The 19,672-nt window shown below is 45.8% G+C and overlaps 1 protein-coding gene across 1 annotated transcript; it reads right to left on the reverse strand.

The window, feature by feature from the left end:
• Positions 1-657: 657 nt before the first annotated feature.
• LOC134495966 (hydroperoxide isomerase ALOXE3-like) lies at positions 658-13,568 on the reverse strand. Its single transcript, XM_063301673.1, has 14 exons — positions 13,408-13,568; positions 11,852-12,056; positions 10,595-10,676; positions 10,078-10,200; positions 7,400-7,503; positions 6,955-7,127; positions 6,712-6,855; positions 5,262-5,459; positions 3,978-4,064; positions 3,711-3,880; positions 3,064-3,185; positions 2,692-2,792; positions 2,114-2,284; positions 658-991 (listed from the first exon to the last, which is right to left on the reverse strand). The coding sequence occupies exons 1-14, from the start codon at positions 13,552-13,554 to the stop codon at positions 773-775; spliced, it is 2,046 nt and encodes a 681-aa protein (XP_063157743.1). The 5' UTR covers positions 13,555-13,568; the 3' UTR covers positions 658-772.
• Positions 13,569-19,672: the final 6,104 nt, after the last annotated feature.

Genomic DNA, 19,672 nt, shown 5'->3' on the forward strand with positions numbered 1-19,672 from the left:
AGTTAATCCCCAAGAACGTCAATAGGAGAAGCACCACCTGCTTGTTCTGGAACACCCACATCCCACTGGTCTCGGCCCAAAGGGCAAAACGGGTAAGTGTCGGATTGGGATCAAGGGACACCCAGGTTCCAGTCCATTCTCAACGGTGGAAATCCACCAGGTGACCCTGGACTGTCCCTCTCCCTCAGCCCGACCTACCTCTCAGGTGGCTGCTGGAGAAAATAGGAGGAAGGAGTGCGGTCCTTCCTGCACAAATAGAGATCTAGCTAAGAAGATCAACTGCACACTAGGAGGTTGTCGTTTTGTGATGCTTTATTGTCAGTGCTCAAGCCCACAAAGCAAAGAACCTATGCCAATTTGGATGTATTTATAATTAAGCAACAAGGAACGACAGACGGGTGAAAACGGGATTGGTTACCGAGAAGCCCAAAGACAAAATAATAATAATAATAATAATAATAATAATAACAACAACAACAACAACAACAACAAGTAGCAGGAGTAGTAGTGGTCAGGCTGACCTTGCATTTTACCACAGCAAAACTTGCCCCTAGCTCTAACAATTTAGCCCGCTTTCTCTTGCGTCTTTCCAACCGTCTCTTTCCTCCCATTAATACAATATAGAAACCACCTCCTCTTGAAGCCTATCTGCTTGCTAAATATTTGCTGCTAGAGTTTACACTCTTTCTATGCTCAGGAGCTCCGTGCTAAAACGTTTAATAGTATCCAGCTTGCTTGAAGTCTCCCCCAGAAGGGAGTGCCTCCCCTCTGCTTAAATGCTGACACTGTTCTCTATCTCGTGAGGATAGAGGTATTTGTAACTGATAAGGACAGACTCATCCCTCTTGGTGAGGGGCTGCTTCTCGGTGAGCGATTTATTCCTCTTCTTGATTTCCTTGGAAATCCTGTCCAGGTCGTCTTGAAAGGCTGCGATGAGTTTTTTAGGGGCCTTCTCGGTGAAGTGCACGTCAGGGTATCGACCCAAGGGAATCTGCAGAAGAAGGGAGGAGGAGGGGGAGGAAGAGGAGGAGGAGGGGGAGGAAGAGGAGGAGGAGGGGGAGGAAGAGGAGGAGGAGGGGGAGGAAGAGGAGGAGGAGGGGGAGGGAATTATTCATCCAATGAAGTCCTTCCCTTGAGCCACAGAAGGGCCACTGAGGCCATGGAGCCCAACCTTGCTGACCGCAGGTGTCCAAACTAAAGCATCCCGGACAGGGGGTTGTCCAGCGTCCACCTGAAGGCACCTAACGGAAGAGCGGTCACCATTTCTCTGGGTCATCAGTTCCACTGTCAAACTACTTCTCACTATGAAGTGGTTTTTCCTCACATTCCAGGAGATTCTGCCTCCCTAGAACCTGAATCCATTATTGCATATTCTGTAGTCTGGGATGACCTTCAAGGGGGCTATCCTATTCCCCCTCCCCACGTCACCCCACCTTCTCTTCCAGAGCCAACCATCCCAGTGCCTTCCATTTCTCCTTGGAGGACTTGGTTTCTAGTCCTGATCAGCCTCATTTCTCTTCTCTAAAGCTGTTCCGGGTTCTCCAAATCTTCCTTCAAGGGTGGTGCCCAGATATGGACACCGGGCGGACAGAACGAAGTGGAATGATTTGTTTCCCATTATCTGGAAACTAGAGGTGCATTCAAGCAACTTAAAACTGCATTTGCAGCCACGGAAACTTTATTCACTTCTGGAACAAGCACCTTGACCAGCTGGTCTTTGAAAACAACCTTCCATCCTGCACTTCTCCTTAACCCAACTTCATGTCATACTTATGGCCATTATCACAGCACCATCTACTTGTGCAGAGTCTGGCCTGGTCTGCAAGCGTTGCCTTATGCTGGGATGGATGGTTGGGTCCACCAACTCATTCCTGTCATTACTGTTTAGACTTTAGCCTGTTATTGTCATTCGGGCACTGAGTAGATCTTCTCAGAGGACCACTGCACAGCCTACCTGGAGCTGCCAGGCATTGCCCTAGGGGTCCTCCTTAGCAAGGTGCTCCACCACTGTGGCCTTCCCCCCATGGCAATGAAGCATCAGGGAGGTGGGCCTTGCTGTTTTCATGCCCATGTCATCTTGGCCTCAGTTTCTGGAGGGGGTGGATGCACTCACAAAGTCTCCTGGAGGGGCACTGAGCAGCCACAGGGTGCTCAGGATGCTGGCTGTGATGTTGATTGCTGGGATGGTATCTTTGTAGCTCTTCAGACTTGCTTGGCCCTTGCTCTCCGGGGGGGGCTTCCTCATGGAGGAGGGGAAGTTGGGCATCCAGGCACCGATATCAAACTGCAATCCAACATTCCAAGAATTAACAACACCAAATGGTCCCTGCTAGGTTACATCCCACATCCCGGTCCTCAGTGATGATCCCTTCCAGCTGCATGATTCTGCAAGGGAAGTTCCCTAGACTTCTGGTGCCTCCAAGGATGACCCGGAATTTTTCTTGCAACATGATGGGAAATCATCTCCCATTACCTTCTTCTGCTTTTTCCCTTCCCGGCCTAGTCTCCTAGTTCTCCTAGAACTTCCAGGGGCTTTCCCATCCAAGTCCTCACCAGATCTGCCCCTGCTTAGCATTTCAAGATCAACCAACGACGATTCAGTGCTGCCACCTAGCGGAGTCTATAGGGTACGGCTAGGCAAGTTAAGGACCCTGACCGGATTTACCTGATTGCAGGTACGCTTGCTCCTACCTGTCCACTGTTCACAGCGGCATGCTGGGCTGAGCAGGTGTAAATCACCATGGTCAGGAACTTTGTGAGTTCTTTCACAGTCCTGAATGAGGAAGGGATGCCTGGGAACATAGGGAAGGAAAACCAGGAAACACTGAATTGTTCAGGAGAAAATGCATCTATGTGGTCGCTGAGACTCAACACTGATTTGAGTCCACTTCACCCCAGAATCAGCAAATTCCCCTGCCCATTTATTTATTTACCGATCCATTGTAAACAATCAGCTTTCAGCTGACTTCCAGGTGAACTTTTAATCCAACATGACCCAATTGATATTGCTATCTGAAGCTCACCTACACTCACTCAACATCTTATTAAAGCACTGGTCCCTACCAGAAGATGTCCGTGCCAGGAAGCCTTTCTGAAAAATCTCGCCTATCCAGGACTGCAGCTCCAAATCTTGCTGGACCGAACAATCCACTTTGTAATACAAATCAACAACGCCGGAGACAAAGCTGAGAGAAAGAACCAAAGAGGAAAGATTAATTCTACAGGAATGACTTGAGAACTTCCAACTTTGGCTTAGAGGAAGGTCAAGGATTCCAAATTTCCTTGATTCCCAACCAATAACCCACTTCCAAGCACGTTTTCAATACTGAGATTCCACCAGTCCTTTGGGGCTGGTAGGTCGTAATGCTTAACAAGTTTCCAAAGAACCTTTTCTAAACATTCAGTCTGTGCAACCTTCTTACATCTGCATATGTTGTTGTTGTTGTTTCTTTGGTGTCCCACATCAGTAATATCCTCTGCCCCCATGTCCCCCTTTTAAGACCCACACAATGCTCGAATTGCTTTCTCCAACCCTAAATACGTCCTTCCAATTTGCCTTAAACTTCCCCGTGGGCCAAAATCGGGCCCAGTCCTTGGTCCTGTGTGCTCCCATCTCCTCCTGGCCTAACCTTTTTTTTATTGCAAACTTTTTTATTGTAAACAACTGTAAATTGTGATGAAAATTTTGACAAATAAATAAACAAACAAACCTCTCTACTGCTGCCCAGATCTTCAGACCATCATCTCGGTAGTGATAGTTGGGCAGGGAAGACACTCCCCGAGCCTCGATGTCTTCTGGGAGACAAAGGGAGGAATATGTCATGGCCGCCGTCCCCTTTTGCAACAGCTGGACCAAGCCCTCAAAACCGGTGCCCGTTGCCTAGAAGGAAAACAGGAACAGGGAACCCCCGTCGTCAGATGGAGCCGGTGAACCTCTTGAAGGCATGTCTGGTCTGGCGGGCTGCCGGCCAGCTTACCTTGTCAAACACTCCCCCTCTTGCAGCAAGGAGAGTCCGGGCCAGGGTGTTGATGTGAAGGGTATAGCGGGTGTGAGGGATCAGGAGCTGCCGAGGAAAGATTGAGAGGCAAAGCATTTTCCTCCCTGGTACCACCTCGTCCAGACTTCTACAGGGCACAGTCTCACACCAGCCTTTCTCAGCCTGGCACCAAATATATTGGATTGCGTTCCCCATCGTCCCCAGCCGTCAGCCATGGACAGGTTAAGGGAGGTGGCTTCCTCACCAGGTGACCTGCTTGGTCTGTGTCGAGTTCAAATGCTTTCCCCAGAAAAGGAACGTAGTAAATTCTGCAGCAGAATGAACTTGGTTTCAGTTCTGCTGGTTTCATGTGTACAAGCCAAGTTTCGTGTGTACAAGCCAAGTTCCTCCTCCTCCTCCTGGGAGCTTCTGAGTATTTCCTAAGGACTGCCCACATTACAGGCTTAAAAAGGAGAAACCGGCCAGGCCGAAGAAAAGGGTAGAGAAAGGCAGGACTTCTTCCCAGCATGTTGTCAGGCAGCAAGTAACTACAGGTAGTCCCCGCTTAATGACCATTTGTTTAGTGACAGTTCGGACTTACAATGATCCTGGGAAAACTGACTTATGGCTTACTTACTCAAACTTACGACTGTCACAGCATCCCCGCACTCACGTGATCACAATTTGGGCACTTGGTTCACATTTATGACCGTCGCAGCATCCCGTGGTCACATGATCACCATTTTCAGCCTTCCCAGCCAGCAAAATCAATCAGGAACCGCATGATTTGCTTAACGACCACGTAGTTCACTTAACGCCTGCGGTGATTCACTTAACAACCGCAGCAAAAACGGTGGTCAGATTGGGTTGGATTTGCTTAATGACCGCTTCATTTAGCAACCGAAATTCTGGTCCCAACTGTGGTTAAGTGAGGACTACCTGTAATTTCATGCCGGACTGGCTGTGCAACGCAGAACTGAAAAGGCAGACCCATCTACAGTCGTGTCAACGAGAGTCGTGTGCCTCTTCCTTTGGAAAGTCCATGCCCTTCTCCAGAAGGCTGTATTACCTCATCACAAAAGATGGCAGATCATTCAAACCTTCAGACGCAGCAGGACATCCATCAAACTACCAAACCCAGTAGAAGGAAGCTAATGCGATCCTCCTGCTGTAAAGCCACATTAACTGCTGAAAACTATGGGCTGGCAGGGAAGGTACCCTGAGTGAACCAAGATTTGAACCAAAGCGCATGATTTCTACCATGCTTGACAAATGGAGTTCCACCTTGTAGAGAGGATGGCACATCGGAAGTTGGTGGAGAGTTGCCAGGGTGAACACCTCCGCGATGAGGTGCGTCCGGAGCAGGTGGGTCATGGCCTGGTGCACATGGAAGTCGGCATTGCGCACCCAGGTCTTGGCCAGGATCCAGTCCCATTCAGGGTCACTGGGCAGGAAGATGGGTGAGTTGGAAGACTGGCTGAGCTGTGAAAAGGAGCAGAGGCTGATCCGTCAGAAGGGGTGTGTATGTGTGTGTGTAAACAACTTCTGAAATAAATATATCAGTTAAAGAGACTGGGGGCTTGTGACTCAGCACCTGTCCTTTCAACCAGCACGGGACAGACCCAGGTGCAGCAGTCGAATTTCCCCTTGGGCTGCTGAATACAACGGCCGAGCAAGGATTTGATTCAAGGGCGATTAATTCTCCTCCTCAAAATAACTTCCCAGCTCAGATCCCTGATTCAGTCTGAATTGCCAAATCGCATCAGATACATCCGAATCAATTTTATTTGCTCTGGAGCAGTCTTAACAATCTCTGCAGACGGGCACTCGGGTTTTCATCGTTTTGAATCTGAATTGGTCCTACTGGGACGGCTCAGTCCAAATCCATTTGACCGTTTGGATCAAATCGACTGGATGATCCAAATCAGATTAACGGTTCTGGGTCTTCGCATCATGTGTCCAAAGGAGGATAATTTGAGCCTGGTCATTTGTCCCTCAAGTGAGAACTCCGGGTTGATTCGCTCGACGATCCGTCTGTTTGTTCATCGTGCACGAAGGGGGGTCAGAAAACTCACAAAAGAGGCTGCTACCAGACGATTGAAGCCCTGTCCCTTTTAAATGGTATTTTGTTTAATGTTATAATTAACCCTTTTAATTTATTTTCTTTCTTTAATTTTTATCCCGCCTTTATTATTTTTATAAATAACTCAAGGGGCAAATATACCTTACACTCCTCCCTCCTCCTCTTTTCCCAACAACAGCAACCCTGTGAGGTGGGTTGGGCTGAGAGAAGAGGGGCTGGCCCAAGGGCACCCAGCCGGCTTTCGTGCCTAAGGCGGGACTAGAACTCTCCCACCACGCCTGATTGGCTCTTGGGCTGAGAGAGAGGGACTGGCCCAAGGTCACCCAGCCGGCTTTCGTGCCTAAGGTGGGACTAGAACTCTCAGCCTCCTGGTTCCTAGCCCAGCGCCTTAACCCCTGGACCAATGCGTGTTGCACATCTGGATGCATGTCAAAAAGGAGCAGAGCTTCACTTGGGCAGCCATAGCTGCCACTGTGACTTTTTGACCCTGTCCTGTGGACACCCCTGTGTTCGATGAGCCTATGGCACCGGACAGAGAGTGTTCCCACTCAACACCACTACAGCATGGGAGGTCAGCCTTTCCTCCCTCCCAGTTGTATCCCTACAACAACCCTCTAACAACCTCCTGGTCTCCAATAACCCAACTCATACCTGGATGGCAAGAGGCATGAGATGCCCTTCCGATGACAAGTGTAGCAAACACAGTGGAGCTGCTATATGCTGAAGATGTCCATTATTCAGCCCTGGACTAACACCCTCCAAGATGCGGTAGTCCGCAATGAAAATCCTTTGCTTCTGCAGAGGCAAAGCAGGAGAAACTCAGACGTGGAAGTGGTTGGGAAGGGGAGGTGCCCCTAGAAGGGCCCTTAAAGCGTGTAGCACCAGCTTCCTTACATTCAGCTCCTTCTGCAGGGTGGTGCAATCTCCAAGAGACCTGGCTACCATCTCTTGGGTCACAGGGAAATTAGACGGGATCTTGGTGCATAACTGGATGATGTTTGGGTTCAGTCCATTTAAGAATTGGTAGCCAAAGAATTCGTCCCTCTTCCAATGCTCCGTGACGTGTTCTGGAACAAAGAATATCAAGGGGAGGATTTGGCTTCCCAAAAGATTGGATGGCCCAATGAACTGGAATCCAGTTCAGTATCCCCCTCTCTGGAATCAAAGTTAAACTGGGCAGGTTCCACCAGGGGAATTCACATGCAGGATTCTTGGGCTCTACCACACTGGTAGAACAGAGAAATCTGGGGACTAAGAGGGTTCTGAGATTAGCAGATTGAAGATCTATCAGATGCCACTTCTAATAGGCTTTTAGCAGCTAGCTAGGCCCCCAAATTACCTGACATCTCTGTCTTGTTGAACCAGAAAACTTTTTTGATGTCCTCCAATTTCCCCCAGGATTCTTGACTATCTGAATACCCTCTCAGCTTGAGTTCCACTTGCCTAGAAGTAGTAGAAAAGCAGGATTGCTTAGACCAGTCTCCCTGCCTGTCAGATATTCCTCCTATTGGGACGAGCCCCTTCCACAACATGTTTAGGTCATCCACCTTGAGAACGTGTGGCGCAAAGGACATGCAGTCCATCACAGGGAGACATCGTGAGCTACCAACAGAGTAGGTAGAACATTCTTGTGACCGTGACTTCCATGCGGAAAAGTTCACCTTATTCCAAGCCAACTGAGCTGCAGCTACCTCTCTCCTTGCGTCATATCATATTATAAGATGCCCCTCTGCTGGATCATTTGCAAGCCAACCAGCATATTGAAGTTGAAGTCCACACATCCTAAAACTGCCAAGATTGAAAAACTCTGATCTAGACTCAGGAAAAGGAAGGGCCCCTCATGAGCACGGTCTTTCTCTTAAGTAGACCTGTAGCTCCCAAGGAGAGATTCCTTGGCTCTGAACTCGTATTCCTTGGAGATCTGGGAAGACAGTGAGGCTACAATCTCTTGATTGCTTCAGAATAATAGCACCCAGCATGATGTTGCGGTGCTGTTGAGGTGTCCTCAGTGGACTTGAGTCTTCAGATTCCTGGGGCTTTGGCAAGACATTCCAGGAAGCCTTCTTTGAACAGCTCCATGCCAACCAGCCCCAATTTAGTAGTCTCCAAATGTGTTTGGACTACAGAACCTCCCCAAAAAACATTGGGAAAGTGTCATTTGAGAAAAACTACTTCCGGGAAGTACTTTGAGAAAAAAGACTTCCGGGGAAGAAATGGCGAACTGAAGATGGGTATGCCGAGAACAGAACCAACAACTGCGGTGGAATGAAGAGCTGGAGAGTGGACCAGCTCTTCGGAATTCCTTTCTGGACAAGGAGAGGATTTGGGATTGCCCACAAGTGCTCCAGACAGTTGCACCTCACAGGGAGACCACAAGACAGCAGTCTCTGGTGGGTTTAGAGCTCTGAGAGATGAGGGAACAGCCATCTTTGCTTAAACCACAGTTGGTGCCTTCAAAAGGATGCTGGGTTCGCTTACTTCTTTTTTTTCTAATCACTTTTGGAAATTGCTTGTTACCTGCTTTTTAGTTATTAGGAACCTTTGGAATGACTATTTTTACAGCACCAGGTGAGTTTCCTTCAATCCATAGCGAAAGAAGTTTTAAATACAAGTTTAAGGACTTTTAAAAAAATCTTTGGAATAAACAGCAAAAGGGTGATTCGAACGTCGATTTTGGAAAGTTGCAAAGGGACCAAGGGGTCCAGGTGGATCTGAAATAAGATTTTGAAATTAATTACAAGAATCATTTCTGTTGGAAAATGCTGTTGTTTTTAATTCTTAAAAAAAACCATGATAGGATGGGACTTCGGAGGTTGGACACTAGAGGGAACCAGAAGGAACTAAAGATTACAATTAAAGGAGAAGAACACTTAAATTTAAGGTACTAATTCAGAATGGAGCAAAATACTTTAACATTGGACATATTGAAGGATATCAGTGAACAAGGGACTCAGAAGCCAATTTTAAGAGTGTCTGCCATTAGAGTGTCTTTAAAAGTTTTTATGGAAGAGGAACAAATTTTACCAGACAAGATTGAGATTGATTTGAAAGTGGATTTTAAAATGACAGGCTATAAGAATGATATGGAAAAAGATGCTGCGCTGGATAGACAAATGAAAGCAGTTGATGTCTTAATAATTAAAAAAGATATACAAATAACAAACCAAAAGAGCAACTGGGTTCACTTTCCTATGTTGGGTTTGCAAAAGAGACTTGTTAACTTTAACTTGAAGTATTTTTGTGAGAAGGGACAAAGAAAAATGAAAAGAAATCAAGTTCTCGGACATTATATGAAGGGATCAAAGATCAAGATAATTAAAAGTAAAAGGCAGGAATATAAAGTGGGTTTATTTGATCAAGGTTAAAATGGATATGTTGTTATCTCTGGTAACCCTTAATGGACTTTTGCTCACCAGGACTGAATGACGAGGTTTTAAGGATTTCTTTCTAGATAAGAAATGGGATATGGGAAGAAGAGATCATTTGTTGTATTTTAAGAGAAGTTATTAAAATAACTGATACTTGTTGTGATGAAGAGGGAAATCATGCTCTATATATTTTCTTTTTCTTTACTATATTCTTTTTTTCTTTTCTATTTTTCTTTCTCTTTCTCTTTCTTTTATATTTTTAGTTTGCATTCGTTTTTATCTTTTTAATTGTAATGTTAAATAAAATTGCCATAAAAAAAATAAGAGAGAAACTAGGCTGGCATTTTCCCACTGAAGGATACAGCTAGTATTTCACCATCTCCCAAATACAGGCCACCGACTTCTTCAGTACTACAAGTTGCAGCTCCTTCCTCTCTGCCTGTAGAAGTCCCTTTGGATTTCCCCTGACCCAACTCTGTTGCCCATAAGGATCTACTTTGGCTGTATCCTCCACTCAACACTGACCAAGGTATTTTGGTACTCCAAACCAGCAATATAATACAGTCATTTCAAATTCCATCATTTAAAAATAACGTTCATCAGGGACCCAAGGCGAGCTAAGATCTTTTGTTTCCTGCCCAAAACTTACTTGGCTTTGAAGTTTTTGTTGAAGACGGCAGCTTTGATGCAAGAAAATTTGACGTCTGTCTCCAGTTCCTCCACAGAGTTGACATCCAGACAGTAAGGGACGCCTGGAGCGAACTCCTTCCACCTAAAACAGCAAACATTAGTATTACGTGGCATCAGAGGATTCCATGAGGGGAGGTCAAAAAAGAACTTTTTCTTTCCTACTGAAAAATATTTGGGAAAATGGCGCCTCCAATTTCACTGCTTACAAGGAGGATGAATCAGAATTTGGGAAGGCTGTTTTCATGTCATTGGACATTAGGATGCGCGCATACACAAACACACACTCATTCCTTGCTTCTCTGAGACCCAGGGTTTGAACCAGCAGCATCAGGGGCCCCTTGTGGTGGGTCAAAAAGGTCAAGATGGTGACCATGATCATGCACTCCAGCCCTTCCTTGCATCTGTTGAGTTTCAATCTTCATTTTTTCTACCCCAACCCCATGGATACCTCTGGGCAGCCTCAAAATTGCACTCACTGGTACGTATTCTGTCTGCGCTGAAGCTCTTCCTTCCGATGTTGCTGCAGCCTGGGCAAACTATCCATGGCAGGTATCTTCGCTGGGGGGATAGCAACAAAGGTGGAGGTTACCAAAAGGAACCAGCTGTTCCCTCAGGAGATCCCTGAAAGTAGACCCTGACGTCATCTGGAGAAGGTCAAAGGAGACCAGGGAATGAATGGAGGAAGGCCCAATGGGTCAGACCAAACATCTGCTGCATTTGTTCCCATCATGGCCAACAAGGGGTCCCCAGGGGAAGTCCACAAACCAGACGCGAGGTCACAGGATGCCCCACTCAACTGGCATTCAGAAGGTGGATGTAGCCATCAGCATGGGTGTCCCTGGCGGGGGAGGAGGGGGCCATATATCACATGTGTGTTGACATCATTGCACAGATGGCATGAATTATGTCAGCTGCATCAATTGCTTCGGTAACTCCTGCCAATAACGTAATTCAAATCATTTGTACTTGAGGTTCTCATGGCTTCCCAACCCTTGGGGGTAGCCCAGGTCAAGAAACAGACAGATTCCTGGAAGGCTCTTGGTTGAGAAAGGTAGTAGAACAAAATCTTGCAAGCCTCTCCAAGTTTCTTTCTGCCCCATCTTATACTAAAGAGAATCAAGGTGGGGTTACCTTGAGTTTCTTTCTCACTCTTTCTCAGGACTGAGGAATCTTTTCTAAAAGCCCCTCCTTAACAGCTCCCTCATTCTTCCCCTATCCCAACGGCCATCAAGACAAGGAGGGATCATTTATGGCCACCTCTTCCTCCACCTTCTAACACCACCTTAACTTTGGGAAGGCACCCACTTAGACTAGCATTGGGTGGTTCCGGATCCCTTTTAATTTGCAACTGAGGGTGTCCTTTCAGCATGTAACAAAATGCAGCCCCATTTCTTTCTCATGGCCGTTTCATCTTTTGCTCCTAAAGAGGTTGAGAAAACGCCATCCGATCAAGTAGCCGTTGATCCTGTCCATTGAGAGCTCTCGTAAGTGCAGCTTACAGGATTTACATGAACCGCTTTGCCTCCAAGAAGCCATGATTCCTTAATTTGTGTCAGGGACTCACGTAGATGACATAACCCCTGCCATCTGTGTGGTGATGCTCTTGATGGCACTTGCCTTCCCTTGCCTACTGTGCACATGCATGACTTCCATGCCTTGTTGACTTTGCTGAGTGTAAACAGCAACCTGAGGATCATGACCACCTCCTCTTTCCCTTGAGTAGGCCTACTTACCGGTTCCCTCTCTGAGCTCTAATGGCTGAGAGTCCTCTATCCACTGGTAGCAGGGAAAATGGTAGGTCTCCCCTTTGGCCGATGTCACGATGACAAAATTACAATACCAGTTGTTTGAAAGATGTTTAATCAAAGCACATTTCTGGAGGTGGAGAAGAAGGATTTCTCCCAGGTGGTGCTCACAAGTGATTTTGTATTCACTCTCCTGCAGGTGACGATTTGGAGCATCCAGAGGCATCATGGAAAATAGGAGAGGACATCCTGAGTCAGAGGAACCTCAACTGGTTCTCTAGGGGTGACCTTCCTGTTGGACCTAGTCACCCTTCCATCTTCTGCTTAACCTGGCAACCTTTGGTGGTAGTGAATCACAGATTTTGATTGTGATGAGAAAAAACTAGTGTGTAGGTGTGGTGATGTGTTCTCAATCCACCTTATATTGGAACCAAAATGTTGTGAAGTAAGAAATAAATACGAATCTTTAAAAAAGAAACACCGCTTGCAACAGAAACCTCAAAGGCAAGAAGAAAAAATTTCACAACAGATGCTGCCCTGAGCAGAAATAATCAACAGGAACCAAGGTTTCGCCATGGGTTCAGCAAATGCAAAGAAGGAAAGAAAGGGCATATCCTTACAGCCTGCTAGATGGCTTCCCTAACCATCTTTCAAGGACCTGTCTCCATAATGACCCCGTGGCCTCATTCCCAGCCCATTCCAAAGGCTGCAGACATTCACATTTAGCTGTTCTGGTCTACAAATTGTGGTGCTCCTCTTTTCTTTTCCCAACACAGTTCTGGCTGTACAACCAATTAAAAACACCTCCCTCAGTGATACCAGTAATGATGAAGTCAGAGGCAGGGATGTACCGGTCCCTACAATGACTGGAGGCTCCTGTGGGCATGTCCCTCCCCGCTGGTTGCTGGCAAGGCCCTCCCCGGCCATTTTGGCTTGTCCTGCAGGAGAGAACGCACCCCAGATTTACACAGAGGCCATCGGGGAGAAAGGAAGAAATAGCCTCCTTTTTAAATCGGTAAGGGAGCTTCACCAAGCTCACTTTACCCTTGAGCAGGCATGCACAGGCTTGCATGATTTGCACAGGAAGAAATGTTGTCAATTCATGTCTCAAAATTGCACCCTGTCGCAATGTTTCTACTGCCGAAGCCCATCCTCTGCCCGTGGCATTCCCCTAAAAATGAAAACGGTGAAGCCTGAAAATTAAAACACAAAGAGTTGAGCACTTACCCACGCTGGAACCTGAAAAGTTTTGAAGCAGAGCTGGATATCCGGCATATAGACAGCTAGCTAAAACTCACATCCCTGCAGCTACGTTTATTTGCAAGAGGGGAAACAAACAAACAAACATGTACCTTGGTTTGCTTTGTGCACTAGCAGGTTGTGTGTGTCTGTGTGTGTGTGTCTGTGTGTGTGTGTGTCGAATGCTTTGAAGAGATTTCCTACCACACACGCTATCACCCTGCAGCCCTCCAAGGGAAAGGTGAGAAGATCTAAATTTTAAGGCATCTGTCTAGGACCCAGGCATTCCGTCCTTCAGAACTCACCTTTCCTCGGGAGAAATCAGGACTCCGGGTGTTAAGAATGGTTTTCGGACTCTCGCCATGAGTGCCCACCAAGGTGAGGGAAATTACATCGAAGGTGCCTGAATGGAGAAAGTTGCCTGTTGCAACCCGAACATTGTAAGTCGCCATGATGGAGATTGGTTTGCTGCAGACGGGCTTCTGCATCCAGTTCCTGCAACCTGCCACAGTTTGCAGGATGGAGCCTACAGTATAAAACAGGGCCAACTTGTCCTCATAAGGAGACAACCCCACCTCTTCTCCCAGATCAGCTCCACCCTATTGCATCAAATTGCTCACCACCCATCCTTGAGATGATCGGCAAGCAGGAACAGAAGCCTAGAAAAAGAGGAACAATATTGGCACCTTGTGAAAGCGCTAGCTGACATGGGGGCATGGTGAAGGGAGGAGGTCTCCTCCAAATGTCTCCCCCACCCCAACAGCACCTCTTAAGGATGGGTTGGATGCGCAAACGACAGGTGAAAGCCACGTCTCTAGGTGTTTGGCCTCCAAAAAGGTACATCTGAGATATTGCAGGAATTCTGAACGATTGTGCTTCAAAGATCTGAAGGAGAACGTGTTGTAGGTTCACTTTTGAGGTTAGCACTTGGAGTGTGTCTTCTAGGATCTCCATACAATCCATGTGATCTCTCAAACACACATACACACACCTACCCCTCATCCTCTTCAGTCCCACCATGAGTCCTGCGGTGGCTCAGTCTACTTGCTCAAACTGAAAGCAACCACAACAGTAGCACAGCAGCCTTGAAAAATGTATTTAAGTCAATGAAATAGACAACCCCATTAATAAGAGTAAAGAAAACGTACATTTCCCACACAGGATATGCATGACAATAACAGGGATTCTGAAGCTGGACCATCTATGCCCAGTAAGGAAGTAGGGGTCTGCTCCTCTTAGCAAAATATTTTCTCTTCAAGAAAATATAATCTTATATATCTGTATATTTAGAAACCCATGCAATATAGCAAACTTTGAAATTCAGACAGAGAGGAATCACCCAGGGAATAATTTTAGCCGTGAGTTTGAAACTATTGTCCTAGCTGAATAGCTGAAGGTAGCTTCCAATCACCTTTGTCATGGCTTAGATAAAGGTAAGCCTGACATTCTTTTTTTATCATCCATTGTTGTGGAGTGGCCTTCCCTACTCTCACAGTGTTTTTCAAGCTTGGGAACTAAGAAGTGTGGACTTCATGGGGAATTCTGGGAGTTGAAGTCCACCCATCGTAAAGTTGCCAAGTTTGAAAATTGCTGCAGGAACTGGACTGCAGTCTTCAAAATTACAAGTCATCATAGAAATTCTGGAAGAAGCCCATTGCATCCGGGGTGCCTGCCGGGTTGGTATAGAATGATCAGCCACCTCAAGTTGTTATATTTAAAAATATAAGAATATGTTTTCCTGTTCTCCTGGTCCTCCTCCAAATAGTCAAAGACTACATTCGTGAATCATGGAAGGGTTGAGGCACAGCCCCTTCCTATTCCTCTGCCCTAACTGCCCCCTTCTACAGCTGCTTTTGGGGTGGAGATTCAATTCAATTCGATTCAACTCAGACTCCTGACTTGGAAGAGGAAATTAGCTCTTAAGCCCATTTTTTATTGCCATAAATATTCCCTTGCGGCAACACTGACATCTAATGGTCAGCCGTTGGACCTGAATTTCAACATTCTATGAACATCGGTGTCCACGAACATTGGTCCATTCACTACACAATTGTCAGGCACATCTCAATTCCAGTTTCATCTCCATATGGAATTTGTTTCTTCTAGAAAATCAGAAGACCGTCAATGTATCCTCCCTGAAGGTCTGTTTGTGCTGTGTTGTGACCGCAGTAGACATTGTTCACCCCTGTATTGCTAATGTAGATGGGTTGTGCCAGACAGAACCAAAGCCATCCACTGTCAGTTCCAGCAGGTTCATCCCTCTGCAGTTTCCCTGAAATCACCACCTTCCATTGTTACGCATTGCTCTCCACATCATGCCCTCTTTGCTAAGGAAATATGAGTCTTCCCTGGAGACAGCCGCACTGGGAGGTTGGGATAGGCTTTCTCCTGCATTAATCCTGACTTCTTAGCAATATTATAGAATCCAGGTATCTGTCCTTGTAAAAAGGTAGCCAAGTCTCCCACAAGAGTCAAGAACAACAGCCATTCTTTGCTTGGCCAAAGTCCCATCATGCACTTGGCCCTGATCTAAAGAGCCCAAATTATGAAGACCAGGTTGGCCAAAATCCCAGAATGCACCTCACTGTTTTTCACAATGGTAAATAACAAGTCCTAGAGCGGCCAAAGTTCCATCACCCACTAGAAGCTTGGAAGTAACAGAAGATACGGCATGGAAAGGGATGCGTCCCTTTTGATTACTATGGGATGGTTGCCTGCCCAGTTGTGGATTCATCCTCTTCTTGCAGATTTGCTGAAAACGCTTCATCAGAAAACACGAGCAGTGGCAGGCCACAAATCCTGGGAGCTGGTTGATCTGGTAAAACAAGATCAATGAAGTTAGTTCATTAAAAAGTTTGGGCTTCCTCAGACCTCTCCTCTCTACATCGCAACATTCCATGTCAGCCTTCCCCAGCCTGGCACCTTCCAGCCTGTAATGGTCTGGGAGAATGTCCTTGAGAGACACGAGGAGGAGGAGGAGACAACTAAGCAATGCTCAAATAAGAGGCAGAACATATTGACTTCTGGGTGAGGAATGGCGAGGTAGCACACCTCCAAACAAGCAGAGACAATGTTGCAGTCACAACCGAAGGACCAGTGGTAGACTGGTCCCATCAAACATCTCCAGATAAGGACAGGATGGGAGATCACCTACCTGTGCTCCAGATGGCTGCTCCTTGCAAGGAGACCACAGGATAGTGGTTTCCCACAGGTCTGAGTGGCAGGAAACAAAGGGAAGCCATCATGCTCCCAACCATAACAGAGCCTTTTAAAGGACACTGGGTTCGCTAACCTCATTTTCTAGTCATTTCTGAAAATTACCTATTTAACCATCTTGAGGCTATTAGAGATCTTCAGAACAAGTTTGAAAAGTCTTCATCGGGCGAGCTTATCTTCAGCTCACCCAAATTAATTATAAGCTTAAGAATTTAAAGAATTTGAAACAAACAGCAAAAAGTTAAATGAGACTTTAATCCAAGAAAGTTATAAACCAGTTAAGGGAGCAGACAATATTAGGATTTTTGCTGTAAGATTTTGGAAAGAATTATGTAAATAAACAGCACCTTTGTGGGAACTAAATTGTTTAGCCTGCCTTGTGTCATAACAGAAATTCAAGACGTTATGGTTTCAGAAATTGGACACTAAAGGAGACTAAAGATTCCAGGCATAAAAGGAAAAATTAAAAATTAAAAAAAGAGAGAAACAGGCTTGCCTTTTGTCTTTGGTCAGCATTGAGACAAAATGACAGAAAATGATGTGACATTTGAAATAGTCCAGGAGATATTTGAAGAACAGGGACAGAAACTAGCAGCTACAATGCCAGCAATGATGTCTGCTTCTATGGGCAGACCATGTCCAAACGATGTTAACGAAGAAACGACAGCTGTGAAAGAGAATACTTGGAAAGATCTACTGGATAAAATACCGAAACAAATCTCATCTGATGTGGAAATATTAAAATATAAAGCAATTGTTGAAATATTGGAAAATTTTAAAAAGAGGATTACAAGACAGAGATGACAGTTAAAGGGCAAATACAAATGGGAAGCCAAGAGAATGACCTGGATAATGACCACTTACTGGATTTACAGATTTGCTAAAGCCTCAAAGAAGCCTTTGAGATGAGAAAAGGAAAACTGAAGAGAGATCAGATCCTGTGACAACATCTGAATGAATTAAAGGTCAAGATCATTAGAAGCAAAACGAAGGAGTACAAAGTTGCTTGTCTGACCAAGGTTAAACTAAGAAGTGTTTTTAAAATATTGTGAGAACTCTTATGGACTTTGTGCTGATACCAGGACTGAAATGTTAATGATTTATGGATTTGTGTATGGTCACGGGCAGAAGAGATACATGCATGTAACCTTATAAGGGGTGAAGAATTACTAAGTTTGTACCTGTGATGAGGATCGGAAGTCACTTCTTTAAATATTTCTTTCCTCTTTTTCAATTTTTTCCCCTTTCTCCTCTTTTTTTCTTTCCTTCTTTTCTCTTGCACTTTCTATTCTCTTTTTCGTTATTTTCCTTTTCCTTCCTGCGTTTCGTTTGCATTGTCTTTTATCACTGTTTTTTTGTGAATTCAATCATTATTTTTTAAATTTAAATTTAAATTTAAAAAGGTAAGAGGGGGCATGGGAAACGTCCCAGAAGGGACCCTCCCTAGTTTCTTGAGAGATAAAGGTGAGGTGGGAGAGAAGTACTTTCAGACTTGCAAGATTTTATTACCGTAACCTTACAATAAAGGGTCGTGTTCATGGTTGGAACTTCTTGTCTGGACTGCCTCTGAGGGCTGACGTCAGTCTTGCAAGTCTGAAAGGACAGCTCTCCCCCTCGCTTTTACAGCCCCAGAAACCAGGGAGGGTCCCTTCTGCGATGTTTGCCAGGCCCCCGTTCCTGCTGCGGGCTCAGCCGCCTCTTATCTGACCGTTCCCTTATCTGGAGGAAGCCTCCCTTCCTCCAGTCTCTCAAGGACACTCTCACAGATCATTACACAGCCTCACTCCACACCAGAATTAAGATGCTGCTGGGAGATGACCTAAAGGACCTTTCTGGGAAAGGATGCATTAGATCATATCTCCCTGGCTTGGGGAATGGAACGTTTCTGGGGGAAGTCACATGCTATAACAAAATGAGGAAATCAGGATTATGAAAGCAGCTTCTTCCATCCCTGCATTGGGGGGTGGGGGGTTGTGTGAAAAGAAGGTGCAGCCTGTAAAAACCTCCAGGATGGAGGTCATAATCTTCTAATATATACTGTGTGTGTGTGTGTGTGTGTGTGTACAAAATAGATAAATAAACAAGCTTGAAATAAAAAAGAGGAGGCTTTATTCCATGGCACAGAAAGGGAAGGAGCTCTAAATTATTCTGATTGCTTTCAAGCAAGGGCTAAACCCCGACTAGTGGGGGCCTCTACTGGCAGGTTTATTCACACGTATATTTATCCCAGTTGGGTGGAAGATGGCAATAGTAGTTCCCATATATAAAAAAGGGGATAAAAAGGACCCTTGCGACTACAGGCCCATTAGTCGGATAGATATCGTGGCTAAAATATAAGCTAGGCTCCCCTTGAGCAGAGCTGAGAGCTGGGTAGATGGAAAGGGTGTTCTTGCAGAGGAACAAGCAGGGTTCAGACAGAGTCGATCCACCATTGACAACTGGTTTGCCTTGACCCACCTAATTACAAAATATGTCAGTTAAGGGGAAACAGCTGTTCGTTGCCTTTATGGATCTTAGTGCAGCACTTGACACAGTAAACAGAGAAATATTATGGAGGAATAATATTTGCCTGCCCGCAAAAGGGAACCCAGACTGCTGGCACTCAACAAAGCCCTTTACACAAGCACTTGTTTGAGAGTGCGGTTTGGGGTCCTCGCTTAACGACCACAATTGGGACTGGAATTTTGGTTGCTAAGCAAAGTGGCCATTAAGCAAATCTGACCTGATTTTACGACCTTTTTTGTGGTGGTGGTGGTGGTGTTAAGCAAATCGCTGTGGGCACTAAGTGAACCACGTGGTTGTTAAGTGAATCACACAGTTCCCCATTGATTTTGCTTGCCGGAAGCTGGCCGGGAAGGTTGAAAATGGCAATCACTGACCCCAGGATGCTGCAATGGTCATAAATGTGAACCGGCTGCCAAGGGCCCAAATCGTGATCAGGTGACCCCGGGGACACTGCAATGGTCATAAGTGTGAGAACCAGTCATAAGTCGTTTTTTTCAACACCACTGTAAGTCCAAACCATCACTAAACAAATGGTTGTTAAGTGAGGACTATCTGTAATGGAGCCGTAACAAATAGGATCAAGGGGTAAGACAAAGGCGCAAACTTGCACCACCGTTATTCAGACTATATGTTAGCCACCTACCAGGACTGACGAAGGAACCTGGAGTATGCATGCCTAAAGCACTAAACGCACAGAGTAACACCTCGTTGTACACTGACGATATGGTATTATTATCACATTCACAAGTAGGGTTGCATAGGCTGTTAAGAAGACTTGGCTCCGACTGTCACAATAACTCTGATTATGAAGAAATCAAAGTCTCTGGGAAACGACACCATAGCCATAGA

The sequence above is a fragment of the Candoia aspera genome, chromosome 4 (assembly GCF_035149785.1).
Source record: "Candoia aspera isolate rCanAsp1 chromosome 4, rCanAsp1.hap2, whole genome shotgun sequence".
Classification (NCBI taxonomy): domain Eukaryota; kingdom Metazoa; phylum Chordata; class Lepidosauria; order Squamata; family Boidae; genus Candoia; species Candoia aspera.